We start from the raw sequence: 14459 nt of genomic DNA on the forward strand, positions 1-14459 counted from the left end.
TGTAAAATGTATTTTCTGATGATAATTTTAATATGAGAATTTTTTAGTGACAATTGATGGACGTAATTTAAATATACCGTATCTTTTAACACATTGACTGCCATGTGAGTTGTCAACAAATCTCAGGAAATTTCTTCTTTGAGCCACAAGAAGTAAATACAACTCGTGGACATATTTTCATTGAAAGGTCCATGGTGCCATAGCAACTCACAGCAGCATGCTGTGACTGTTATAGCAGATCATGGCCCCTGCTGCAAATCATGTGTGTTGCCAATGGTTTTCAAGAGCTGAAGAAAAGTTAAATGCAGCTGAAATTGTGTGTTATATACAACTAATGTGGCTCAGTCTTCATAAAGTTTCTTTTTCTTTATCATTTATTCATTATATACTTTCACGTATTACTCACAGTGTTCAATATAAATTTCATATAATTTTTATCTATGTTTTGCAACTCACATTGCAACAAAAATTAAACTGAAAAATCGTTGATAATGGTGTCATTTTACATCAAAAACCTGTAAGGTCCATATAGCTCGCTCTTGCCCACATCCAGGCTTCATTTTTCATAGTACACTGCACATCTATGTCTGGCAGCTCCCTTGCTCACTTTGTTTCACTTCCAGACTCAACTGGTAAAAGTTCATTTGAGTTACCACTAATGAATGACACAGTATCTTCATCACCCAAGTACAAAACTACATATAAAGTCTTCTGTACGTGCATTTGTTAATGTTGTAATATAAGGTATCAAATTTAACGCTTTGACTGCTGGAGGCACACCATCTGCTTGGCGCGCTGAGGTGCCGCGGAATGCGGCGTAATCCAGCTACCTGCACTGCTGTGCTTGTCCGTCGGAGCCACCGCCGGGACCGGATCAGCCCACGCTGCCCAACCTGCCCTGTGCTGAATACTTCTTGACTGATTACGACTCGTGCAGAGCCAGCGTGAATTTTTGGCGACTTTGAGCTGTAATATCTCGGGAATAATTTTTGTAAAAGAAATCAAATTTGGTCATCTTGTACAACTTTGTGCGTTCTCTTAAGAGTAATAATTAAAAGAATTTCACTAGCCATATTGAGCCAGAAAATTGTAGGTGAGTAGGCCAAAAAAACAGGCACCCGAAAAAATTTCAATGTTTGGCTTCTTGCATCTCCTCAACTAATGCCAAGACGAACGTGAAACTTGGTGTGTAGTAACCTAACAACACAAGGTTCTTAAATATAAAGTTTCATTTCCATAGCACTTTCCAATACTGAATGAATTAAGTGCAAAATTGAAGATCTTGTAAAAATGCGGTATATTCATTCTGATTTTGCAAAAAAACTATATTCTGTAAAACATACCAAGCTGTCTAACTGGAATGAAAGTTGGGTGCATAAATCCGGCCCGAAAACAACATAAACTTCAGATTCGCCTATCTAGTAGGGTGAACGCATGATGAAAATGAAATTTAGAGTGCACTAGATTGACAGCACAATGATAAGGAATAAATATTTTTATTCCCTTACTATTTTCCAATAATCCACAAATTAGTCAAAACGATGTTGATTTTTAATGCTTCAAAGCCTGTCTCATTCAAACAATAAATTTTAAGCACCTCGCCCTCCCCAGAACAACGAGTTTAATTTCCAATATTGGCTAACAACATAGGCAAAGTAGCAAGAAAAATCGCACTGAGAACCGAGTTTTAACTTTGGCATGTTGTTTCTCATTGATCAAAGACATTTAAATCAATTACGGAAAACAGGTTTTGTACAAGTGGACTGACTGTGATCTATATTTGTACAACTTAGGATAAAAGAATATAACTGTCCATGTTATGTGTTAATAATTTAAATGTACTGTATGTAGATTAATATATGGGTTTTGAAATACTGGCACATTTGCACTCGGCGTAATTACATTTGTCACAGTGCAGATATTGCGCCATCTCAATCATCAAGTCCATTCATTTGCCAGTAAACTGTACGAAGAAGTCATGCTTCGTTTGAATAGTTTTACACCTGTTGCATCTATTTCCCATCCTTCCTTTTGAACCGGGTTTTGGAGCGGCGTTTTGGACCGGCAATGACGAAGTTAAGAATAGATTTTTTCTTTAATTTTTTTTTTTTTTTTTTTTTTTAATTCATTCAGAAGTGTCAATAAATTTTCTCAGATTTAGTTCCTAATGATTACTAATGCTTCTTTGTATGATAAGTCTCAAATCAGGTTACAACATATAATCGAACGTTGGAAGTTTTGCATTGGTATCCAGTTTACCGGCGCACTTTCTGTATCGTGCAAACCACACATCTGCCCATTAGTGTACTTTTCTGCAAATTTTCACTCACGATAACAGCTGGAAAATGTCTCCCTGTGAATCGCAGAGGATTTTCATCATCGTAGCACCTTAACCTGCCAGCTTTTTTCTGTTCTGTAGCATATTTTTCTACAATCTCCCTTACGAGAGAAAGTTGAAACTCTGCGAGTACCATTTTTCGCCGTTACCAACCGGTGGAGAGCATGAGCATTTAGAATGCACAAATCCAGAATGTGAAATAATTATTTCTTGTACCATTTCACAGTCTTACGCACCGATCCCGCTGAGCTCAGTGACATGTTACAACGGACAACTAGTTTGTAATCTACAATGCAGTGCGGTTTCTTTATTTTTTCGGCAGTATTTCTGTCAGTCTTCTCTGTTTCAACCATCTGTGACTTGTGGTCAACATGCACACCTCTCTCTTATCACACCACTTGATAGCAAAGACCTCGTCAGTGGACTTAAACTCAATTTCTCCTCGTTTTAATTTCTTCTGCAGTTTTGGCATGTTGCGCCTATTCTTACTAACAGTGCCACATGCGGCTCTTTCACAGTTGAGAAGCCAGAGGAACAGGTCCGGCCTGGAGCACCACTTATCAACATATAGAATATAACCCTGATCTAACTACAAACCCATAAGAGTTGCCACTACATCGCCACTTTTTCCCAAATTGTGGAACCCAATTTCTGTTGTGCCTGTATATACTATAAAATCCAAAATATACCCACTCTGACAGTCATACAGTACAAATGTCTTGGTTGGACTAAATTGCTTAAACGATGATCGCCCTTTGAAAATCGTCTATACAAAGCTTGTGATGTGGGAGAAACGAATTACAAAACGTCTTACGAACTTTGTCAACAAGCGTCGCAATTTTAAATACACTGTTGCCTCCAGTACTCGCAGAGTTATTACTGAAGTGTAACATTCTCAGAAATAGACAAAAACGGACTCGGGACATAATTTTGCTGAAAACTGGTGGGTTCAAAAGTGTATCTCTGGGCCAATAACCACTTAATTTTAACTTCTTAACTTGCGCCATTAGAAATCAAATAGCAACAAAACAATACATTTGCTCAAATCCAGTGACTTCCCACTTTTGACAGTCGAGAATTCACAGATTCTGTAGTATTTTCTCTGGTGTAAGCATAAAAACGATTTGTCTCATCTGAAATAAATTGCAACAGTTCGTGTGACATAAATATCACCAAAAATTTGAGAGAATGCTTGGGTCTGTATCTAATTGACATTTGTAATGGTTTAACGCCTGGAAATCAGTTTCTTTCCAGACAAATGTGTCACTTTAGCGCGATATTTTGCGTATCGTTTCACTGTCATTTTCTGATTCCTCGGATTCCCTGTTGAAGACTCATCACTGTTAGCAATGTCAGATAATTCACCTGCAAAGAGGGAACACAGCAAAAGAAATATATGCACTGTCAAACTATACAGTCAGACCACTGAACAGCTACTGGAAGAGCAGGGTGGAAAAACAGCTCTGCGTGTTTACACGTCTGTAGCGTTCAGGTAGCAAAGAGGGAACATAGCAACAAAAATATATGCACTGTCGAACTATACAGTCAGACCACTGAACAGCTACTGGAAGAGCAGGGTGGAAAAACAGCTCTGCGTGTTTACATGTCTAGCGCTCAGGTAGCTGTGACTCAGCGCGCCTAAACTCATCCCTAGCGGTGGAAAGGCCAGTGGCGTGGTACGCATCAACACATCCTTATCGCTGTAGGAAAGAACCAAGGACCGCACTTATGCATGTCAGGCGCACCACAGGAATGGCGAGGCATAACGAGTTAACACATCCCCAGCAGTCAAAGGGTTTACCATTTTCAACTTATTTATTAACAAAGAGTTGATTTCGTGGAGAAAAAATTAATTATGAAAGAAAATGAAAATAACTTATGGAAGATAATTTCATTTATGGAAAGGAATTAAATTTATTTATGAAATAATATGTTCACATGGCAAGTAAACACAAATTATTCGATCTGACATGTCAACTGGTGAAGATTTTATGATAAATTCAAACAATGGAAAATCCAAGATGGAATAGCGAGAATATTACAAAAAAAGGATAAGACTGCTACTTACCACACACAGGAGACATTGCGTTGCAGGCAGGCACAACAAAAAGATCGCTATACATTTGAGCTTTCAGGTGCAAGGCCTTCTTTTAAAGTAGAAAACACACCAGTCTCTTTGTTGTGCTTATCTGCGACTCTGTGTCTCCTTTTTATGGTGAACAACAATCTATCCTTTCCATAATATTATGACGGATTCAAATATTTACTGCCACAGAAACTGCAATACAAGGCACTAAATTGAAACATTTTCAACTTGTTTATACATAAAGAACACAAATGACAATAACTATTGATTAGAAAATATTTAATTAACAGTTCTGCAAAATACATAAGTTATATAAAACTGGTAATTGCACCTAAAAACTGATATTTTCATAAAACTGAATATTATAACTTAGCATTGGCGAATGATGATGTTGCAACATATTTTCTCACTATAATATGCATTATCCTCTAGGTACAGATAAACTAATATTGCTGTAGTCGTAAATGCATGTCTAAACTATTAATGTAGTTAATCCGAACTGCAATTCAATAATGAGATGTTCCTCATCTGCAATAATAGACATTGTAAGTGGGATATGATGCTTTGGAGAAGAACTTGAAGTATCAGGTTTGAGTCAACAAAAAGAGCTGTGTATTGACACTCAAGCTGTCACATTCATGTTGAAGAATGGCTATGACAGCAAAAAATGAAATGCCATAAACATATTGGTATTGCCAAAAAGTTCATTCAACAATACACATCACAAAAATTGTCACAACACGTTGAGAGCTCTCCAATCAGGTTGCTGGTGTATTTCCTGTCATCTTGATATATGTTCTTTATTTTAAATCTTATTTATATTGTATCTCTTATTGCATTTATGTTAGTTACATTTGATCTATGTGCAATTTGGCACATTCCATACCTTTGCAATTCACTCACTATCTAGCTCTAGGGGATGTGAAATAAATAAATACATAAAAATACTGACTAAACAACTAACTTGTCAAGTGTTTGAAGAATTAAAAGGAAAATTAGTTAAGGAAGAATCTTTAAAATTAACTACTGGTCTTTGAAGTGGTGTTATGGATTGTACATGATGGTAATATGTATCTTCCTTGTCTTTGCATGTAGCATTGTAGTAACTACTCTTTGATCTGTCTCTGCGTCAATCTTATAACACGTTGACTGTCATACACTTAGTGGTGGAGGTTTCGCCACAAGGCCATATGGCTCTGATGCAGCTGGCGGCAACCTTGTGGCAGTCAACGTGTTGAGTATGCTGTATGGGAATGTATTTAATTAAAGTGTTCTCTTTTAAATATTGTGCAAATGATTACTTGCCACTAAAATCACTCAAGGCCATTGTCCAAGTTAAACTCTGCACGTGATCTCTCTTGGGAATGTCAGAATTTTCAACAAAGGTTCACAAATGTTTGTTAGTATTGTTTCAAAATGTAGATTACTTTCAAGTAATGATGATACAAATTACTTCTGTACCTGACAGATACAGAACACAAATCCAAATTCCACAATTTCGACTTAGGAAATTTGGCAATACCCAGAAACTGCTTCACTTGTGGAAGGAATGTGGGTGGGGTTGGGGTGGTGCGGGACTCAGCTGATGGCCAGGACAGGAATCTGCTATGGGCTAGAGCACGAATGCCATCCTTCTTCCATAACTGAAACACTGTCTGGATATTACCAATATGGTCCTCAGACGAAACTGCAGAAACTAGACATATAGCCCACTACATCCTAAGTTTCGGTATTCATTTCAAACTGTACCATCAATACACAATGTGACAAAATGTGATATATACATACCTGCTCAGCAGTGCCTGTAGTTTGTTGACAGTTTCAAAATCCATAAGTGTTGAAGGTAATTTCAGTGGCTTCCCCGCTAACTTTCCTTTCAGAGAATCTGCATCCTTATCTTTCTTTCGTGGTTTGCAAGCCGACTGATAAATAAATTCTTATATAAATCTATGTAATTCATCCACTTGCGTAACTATAACATTAATATAAGCAATATTTTAGTTTTTACCTTTGCAAATTCTATCAGCCTGTGATAGCCCTTAAAAAGGTTTGATAATCTCTGGCAATTGCTAGAGGTTTCCTTCCATAAAGATATTGTATATGCCATGAGGGCTTCATAAATGCCAAGAGTTTGATGGAATATTTCCACAGCCTGCTGACTTTCAGGTATAATATCTGCGAAATTTGTTGTATTATCCTATAAAGAAGGATGAAACATCAAAATTACCATAGAATTCCATTAACTGTAACCGTGCCAATTAGGACAAGTAATAGCAGTTCAATCCATGACTGTATATCAACTACAGAAATTCATTACTGTTTTTAATACTTAATTAATTATTCAGAAAGGAGCTCTCATAATTGGGGATGGGATACTGCTGCTGACTAAGGAAAAAATGAAACATTAACATGAATTCTATTCCTTAAATAAATTAATGACGATGAAGGGCAACAAAGTGCAATATAGGTGCCTTGAAGGGAAATGACACTCCCTTTTTATCACTAAAAAATGTAACCGTAAGTACACAGCTGCATCATGATATGAAACAACACATGTGGAACAGTACACACATATTCCATTCGATAGGTGAAAATGTTCATCATACAATCATTCATTTCTTGCAAGCATTCACTTTACACAATGGAATTCAAGAGTGAAACCAACAATATTTGTGATATAACTGGAGTACCTGCTTACAAGCTGGCACAACAAAAACAACAGAATCCTAGCCAAACATGGTTATATACAGACACAACATATAGCACCATCAGTTGACCATTTCCTGGTTGAAACTGATGATAATACAGGGGTCCCAAACTTTTACTCTGGTGGAACTCTTTAAGAATACTGGTACTTTGACAGAACACCTTATTCATTTTGAAGGTTAATAATTTTTTTTTAAATGAGAAAAACTGGTTTTATTCGGTGATAACTTCAATTTTAAATCATTATTAACAACACAGAAATCATAACAAAAATTTTAAAAAGTAATAATATTGACAAAATGTCAGAAAAAAAACACCATGTTTTAATAGCTTTTCGCTGAACACTTATTCACTTATATGAACGCACGGTTTCTGTTCTTTTGACATGACCGAAAGAACAGACACCATGCAGAATCGCAGCTGTGATATGTAACATGTAAAGTGAAGGTGGAGAGAGGAATGTCTGAAAGAACAGACACCAAGCATTCACGTAATCTATTCACCTAGATGGGTAATGCATCCACCTTCTTCAGTGCAGATGCACAAGTATGTCCGACTTTCAGTGGAGTTCTCAGAGTAGTGAGCATGGAGGGAAAGGACAGGGATTGAGGATAGGTGGTGATCAGTGGGAATGTGGGTCGGCCATGAGGTGTGCCGAGATAGTCCACGCAGTTGCGATAACACTGTGTCTCTGATGGCACATTGGCTAACGCACCTGCCCAGCAAGCAGGAGATCCCGCATTTGAATCCCGGTCCGATACACATTTTCACTTGTCGCCGCTGATTCTGCGTAATGTCCCAATGCAGCTCCCCTTTCCTTTCTTCTACCTCCCTCCACCTTCAATTTACATATAACTTATTCACTTCCAGAGGAACATCAGTGATTTGCAGAACGTAGTTTGAGAAACTGTGTGAAAGTGCATCGAGGCAGAATAGGAGAAATATATGCACCGGTGCTGAAAGCAAATAAAAAGTGTGTCCAACCATGTATCAAGAGGGAGACAGGACAAAGGAAATGAGTCAAAAGAAACTAATTACACACAGGATGTGGAGTGAAAATGCCTTATCCTCACCACCTGTGTTAGGACCCTCTTTTAAGACTGAGATTGAACAGTACTTTTAAATTTGTTTGTCTATCAGTCCTACTCTAGTTACTCTTATTTCGGTGGCTGGTAATTTTATGCAACCTTACTGTCAGAAAGTTTGGCTTATTCTATATACAATAAGTGCAAGGTATGAGTGGCTGGCAAATAAGGTGCCTGGGAACCACAATGCCACATCTGATCCATAAATTAAAAATAGTGTAACTTGTATGGTGAATAATACTTCTGGTATGAAATAATAGTGGTCCTTCATGTTGTAAGTACATAATATAATGTGTCACACAAAATTAAATTGATGAAGGTCTTTTTTCCCTGATTTTCTTCATAGAATTAGGCAACCTATTATCTCCTGAAACCTCAAACTTACTGACAGATTAAAACCATCTGCCAAACTGGAATTCAACCACAAACCCTTGAATTTTTCAGACAGTGTTCAGCTTCCATTACATCAATTATCCTAAGCGTTCTACACCACCTAGGTTGCCAGGAGAACATCTGTTGACTTTTGAAAGCAGTAAAAGGGAAAGGGAGCCAAACTTTGAACAGGACACTGAGGCATCCTTTGATAGCTCATCTGGTCAGGACTCTGCTTTCTGGAGGCAATGGTATTGGCCTGAGTCACGTCATACTTACAATTTGATGTTGTATTATCCAGGCTTTACAGAAACTTTCATTTTCTCACCATAACCAGTTTTGAGATGGGACACATCGTCATATGTGATATTTATATTAAAATAACCCCTCTGAGACACTCTTCAGTATTTCAGCAACTTAGGCAAGCAGCAGGTGAAGTGAATGTATGGTATAACAGGGACACAATCCACACACCCCTAATGACACTTGCTGGACTTTTTACAAATTGTTGTAACACACATTAGACATAGTTTTCCATATTGCATGTCACACCAACCTGCTGTGTGAACAAAGAAGAAACAAAGATTAGGGTTTAGCTTATGAGGTTGTTAGAGATGAAGCACAAGCTCAGATAGGACAAGGATGCTGTTGCTGTCAGACGGTCCATAAGTAAAAATTATCAATATACCGTAATGGGAAAGGAAATTGGGAACTCTGGGATGGTTCCTATGTGAAGGTCATACCCAGAGTTTGCCTTTGGTAGAACACGAATTTGAAACCTGTGCCTTCCCTATGCATGCCCAGTGCATTAACCACTGCACTGCCTTGCTCAGTAGTTTCACTGGCTACTGGACTTGTGCTTTAGACACAACATGCACGCACACAAACCAGGACATGTTGCACAAGATTGATGACCTCGTAGTTTGGTGCCTTTACTCCCCAGACCAACCAACCAACCAACCAACATGTTACACAAAACTTAAACCTAGGGCAGTCTAACAGTCCTTTTCAAATAGCTGGACTGAGTGTTTTTAAACAACATTGTGTTTAATATGAGAAAACTAACAGCTTTGTTAGTAGTTGCGGCCAGATGCTGTAACTCCATCAGTACCACTTTTTAGTTTTTATTTAACCCCAAAGTATTTCACTGAACAGTATTAAGGTTTTAAAACTGGCCAGTTGAAAGTTCACAAGCAACTACTGGCTCACATGCTGTTTCAAGACAATTTTTGGTACTTGCATCATGGAATCAGCTATTTGGGGAGAATTACAAGGGGAATTTCACAGGTTTTGATCATGGGTCCACTATCGTGTCTGTTCATAGTAAGGAATTACCATCTTATTAAACCATTAGGCAGAGTTCTACCATTTTACAAATTACACTAGTACTGTTCTCAACCTGAGCAAAGAACTATCAACACAAAAAAACAGTACATTATATTTTTTCAAGTTATTAACAGATTCCGTACAAATGAACCACTGTTTACTGCTGCTTGCAAAAGTTATGAACGGACACCAAAGTGCTTATATCTGGCACACCAGAGCCGGAGAGAGAGAGAGAGAGAGAGAGAGAGAGAGAGAGAGAGAGAGAGAGAGAGAGAGAGAGAGAGGAGGAAAAAAAAAGAACCCACCACTGTGAAATTCACATATTTGTAAATAAGTTGATTACCTAAATTTTCTTTGTCAATTATAAACTTAATTTCGTGCTGTGTAGAAATTTTTGGCCACAGTATTATCATTCAAAACAAACTGCTCATTGATTTCACTATATAGTTGTATTTAAGTGAAAAAAGGTGTGTTTTTGACAGTTTATAGATGTTTGCAAACATATTTTTGAGAATTTCCTTCAGTTGTAACTGTTGTGTATAGCCTATTTCTTAGTAATCAGTTCATGTGTTTTACAATTACTGTAAATAACTGACATATTGTGTCACAGTAGTCTCCTCTTTAACCAGAAGTGTACACCGCCTGCATTTATCATAAACTAACAGTATTGTTGCATTTGTTACTCATCATAACCTGGAAAATGTTTTAAAGAAACAATTTTTATACCAAGTTTTTCTTTTGTCATCACAGATATCTCATTTTGCTGTTAATTGCTTCAGTTCTAAAAGGCTACTGGTAATACTTAGAGCAGAGCAGACCCATAAATTAACAGATAATCAGCAATCTTAGTTTAAAGTTATTTGTTTATTGTTCTGTAAAAACTAGCACAAAGCACAACTGAGCCCCACTGTGTATGCTGTTCTTGGGGAAAAGATGAGTTAGTTGCTGTTTGTAGGCAACTGGAAGCTGCTGTGAATTTGTGAATGTTGGAAGGGCACCCAAGAGTCGTGTACTAGAAATACCTAAGGTTAATGAAGTACTATCCTCTCCTGTAGACAACATTTCTTCAACAGAGAGTGCAAGATCTATCACTGCTCATCAATTTGACTGTGAGTGGCATATCAATGATAGGTCTAGGCTTCCTGTACAGTTGAGACTAGGGAGAGCTCAGGAGGTTACACACACCTCCTAACCAAGAAGTACATAGTACTGTCTTCCACTAAAACTGAAACTGGGCCAGTGAGACTCAGTTAACTTTTGGGAAACATACTGAGTACCATGGTCAACTTTTCGGAAAACATGCTGAGTACCATGTTAAGAGGAGACCAACACAAAAGGGTAGGAACCTGTTTATTACCAGCAGTTCAAACTAAGACGAATAATGGTACTCCTTAGAGAAATGGCAGCAAGGGATGGGGAAGAACACAATGTGTACTCAGTGCTGATGCCTCTAGGTCTCATGCAACATCTTAAAGGGGCTATTCCAGCAGCCATCAAGGAAATATGGTGAATCAACTGCAGCTTGTGGCACACATTAGAAAGATAAACACCAGTCATCTCAGCTCCGAGGTCACACTTAAATCCTTCCAGAGAATGGCAACCCTGCTACAGTGTTTCAATGAAGTTTTCAATCTACAACACTGTCCTCAGAACAGTTTGTGGCCTACTGGTTCCAAGTCGTGGTGAAGGATTGACTCTGAGACTGAATGTTCCACAACAAGCTACGCTGTGACTTTCTAGACTTGTGCCATAGGGTTTACAATGGTAAGGTTCACCTCAAAAAACACACACACACACACACACACACACACACACACACACACACACACTTTTTTGAGGACTCTCCACCCAGACCATATAATAATAATAATAATAATGATAATAACAGCTGTAAGTGATGCAGAAGCATCAGTGTAAGATCCATAGAAAGGCCCCACACAGGTGAGAGTATTAAAATCCTAGTGGTTAACTGCCTAAGCATTCGCAACAAAGTGCTAGAGTTTGAAGTGTGCCTAAAAAGCAGTGAAGCTCACATAATACTAGGCACAGAAAGTTAATATGGACCTGCAGTTGACAGCAGTCAGATTTTTGGGGAAAGTTCAAGCCTGTATCGAAAGAAAAGGCTAATAGGAGGTGAAGGTAGAGTCTTGATCAGAGCAGGCAAGAAACTCAAATCTACAAGATAGAGATTGAGGTTGCATGCAAAATTGATTGGGTGAGACTCAGTATCAGGGGTGGGCATAAAAAGGTAATTGGATCTTTCTACTGACTCATGTCTTGATGTAACCGGCAACTTTAGAGAAAATCTTAGTTCGATAGTACATAAGTAATCTGACTTACTGTAATTGCAGTAAGTTTAAAAGAATATGATGAAATGAAATATATTCTAACATTGGCCACAATTGCACGTTGTGTTGTGTGTTGTGGTCTACAGTCTTGAGACTGGTTTGATGCAGCTCTCCATGCTACTCTATCCTGTGCAAGCTGTTTCATCTCCCAGTACCTATTGCAGCCTACATCCTTCTGAATCTGCTTAGCGTATTCATCTCTTGGTCTCCCTCTACGATCTTACCCTCCACGCTGCCATCCAGTACTAAATTGGTGATCCCTTGATGCCTCAGAACATGCCCTCCCAACCGATCCCTTCTTCTGGTCAAGTTGTGCCACAAACTCCTCTTCTCCCCAATTCCATTCAATACCTCCTCATTAGTTATGTGATCTACCCATCTAATCTTCAGCATTCTTCTGTAGCTCCACATTTCGAAAGCTTCTATTCTCTTCTTGTCTAAACTATTTATCGTCCATGTTTCACTTCCATACTTCATACTTCATACAAATACTTTCAGAAGCGACTTCCTGACACTTAAATCTATACCCGATGTTAACAAATTTTTCTTCTTCAGAAACGCTTTCCTTGCCATTGCCATTCTACATTTTATATCCTCTCTATTTCGACCATCATCAGTTATTTCGCTCCCCAAATAGCTAAACTCCTATACTACTTAAAGTGTCTCATTTCCTAATCTAATTCAGCATCACCCAACTTAATTCGACTACATTCCATTATCCTCGTTTTGCTTTTGTTGATGTTCGTCTTATACCCTCCTTTCAAGACACTGTCCATTCCGTTCAGCTGCTCTTCCAAGTCCTTTGTTGTCTCTGAGGTTCGTCGATGACATTGTAATTCTGTCAAAGTTTTTATTTCTTCCCCATGGATTTTAATACCTACTCCGAACTTTTCTTTTGTTTCCTTTACTGCTTGCTCAATATACAGATTGAATAGCATCGGGCAGAGGCTACAACCCTGTCTCACTCCCTTCCCAATCACTGCTTCCATTTCATGTCCCTCGACTCTCGTAACTGCCATCTGCAATCTGTACAAATTGTAAACAGCCCTTTGCTCCCTGTATTTTACCCCTGCCACCTTCAGAATTTGAAAGAGAGTATTCCAGTCAAAATTGTCAAAAGCTTTCTCTAAGTCTACAAATGCTAGAAACGTAGGATTGCCTTTCCTTAATCTTTCTTCTAAGATAAGTCGTAGGGTCTTCCCCGAGGTCAGCTTCTACCAGTTTTTCCATTTGTCTGTAAAGAATTGGCGTTAGTATTTTGCAGCAGTGACTTATTAAACTGATAGTTTGGTAATTTTCACACCTGTCAACACCTGCTTTCTTTGGAATTGTAATTATTATATTCTTCTTGAAGTCCGAGGGTATTTCACCCGTCTCATACATCTTGCTCGCCAGATGGTAGAGTTTTTCAGGGCTGGCTCTCCCAAGTCTGTCAGTAGCTCTAATGGAATGTTGACTACTCCCAGGGCCTTGTTTCGACTTAGGTCTTTCAGTGCTCTGTCAAACTATTCACGCAGTATCATATCTCCCATTTCATCTTCATCTACCTCCTCTTCCATTTCTAATATTGTCCTCAAGAACATCGCCCCTGTATAGACCATTTATATACTATTTTCCTGTAGGCAGTATCTATCTTACCCCTAGTGAGATAAGCCTCTACATCTTTACATTTGTACTCTAGCCATCCCTGCTTAGCCATTTTGCACTTCCTGTCGATCTCATTTTCGAGACCTTTGTATTCCTTTCTGCCTGCTTCACTTACTGCATTTTTATATTTTCTCCTTTCATCAATTAAATTCAATATCTCTTCTGTTACCCAAGGATTTCTACTAGCCCTCGTCTTTTTACCTACTTGATCCTCTGCTGCCTTCACTATTTCATTCCTCAAAGCTACACATTCTTCTTCTACTGTATTTCTTTCCCCCATTCCTGTCAATTGGTCCGTTATGCTCTCCCTGAACCTCTGTACAACCTCTGTTTCTTTCAGTTTATCCAGGTCCCACCTCCTTAAATTTCCACCTTTTTGCAGTTTCTTGAGTTTTAATCTACAGTTCATAACCAATAGATTGTGGTCAGAGTCCACATCTGCCGCTGGAAATGTCTTACAATTTAAAGCCTGGTTCCTAAATCTCTGTCTTACCATTATATAATCTGTCTGAAACCTGTCAGTATCTCCAGGCTTCTTCCATGTATACAAC

At 38.3% G+C, this 14459-nt stretch overlaps 1 protein-coding gene across 1 annotated transcript in view; it reads right to left on the reverse strand.

The window, feature by feature from the left end:
• LOC126198634 (Fanconi anemia group I protein-like) overlaps nt 1–14459 on the reverse strand; it is a 250425-nt gene that overhangs the window by 106584 nt on the left and 129382 nt on the right. The window contains exons 14-15 of the mRNA XM_049935099.1: nt 6433–6621; nt 6213–6346 (exon numbers count right to left, since the gene is read on the reverse strand). Coding sequence (XP_049791056.1) covers nt 6213–6346; nt 6433–6621 — 323 coding nt within the window. The remainder of the gene's footprint in view (nt 1–6212; nt 6347–6432; nt 6622–14459) is intronic.

The sequence above is a fragment of the Schistocerca nitens genome, chromosome 1 (assembly GCF_023898315.1).
Source record: "Schistocerca nitens isolate TAMUIC-IGC-003100 chromosome 1, iqSchNite1.1, whole genome shotgun sequence".
NCBI classification, from domain to species: Eukaryota; Metazoa; Arthropoda; class Insecta; order Orthoptera; family Acrididae; genus Schistocerca; species Schistocerca nitens.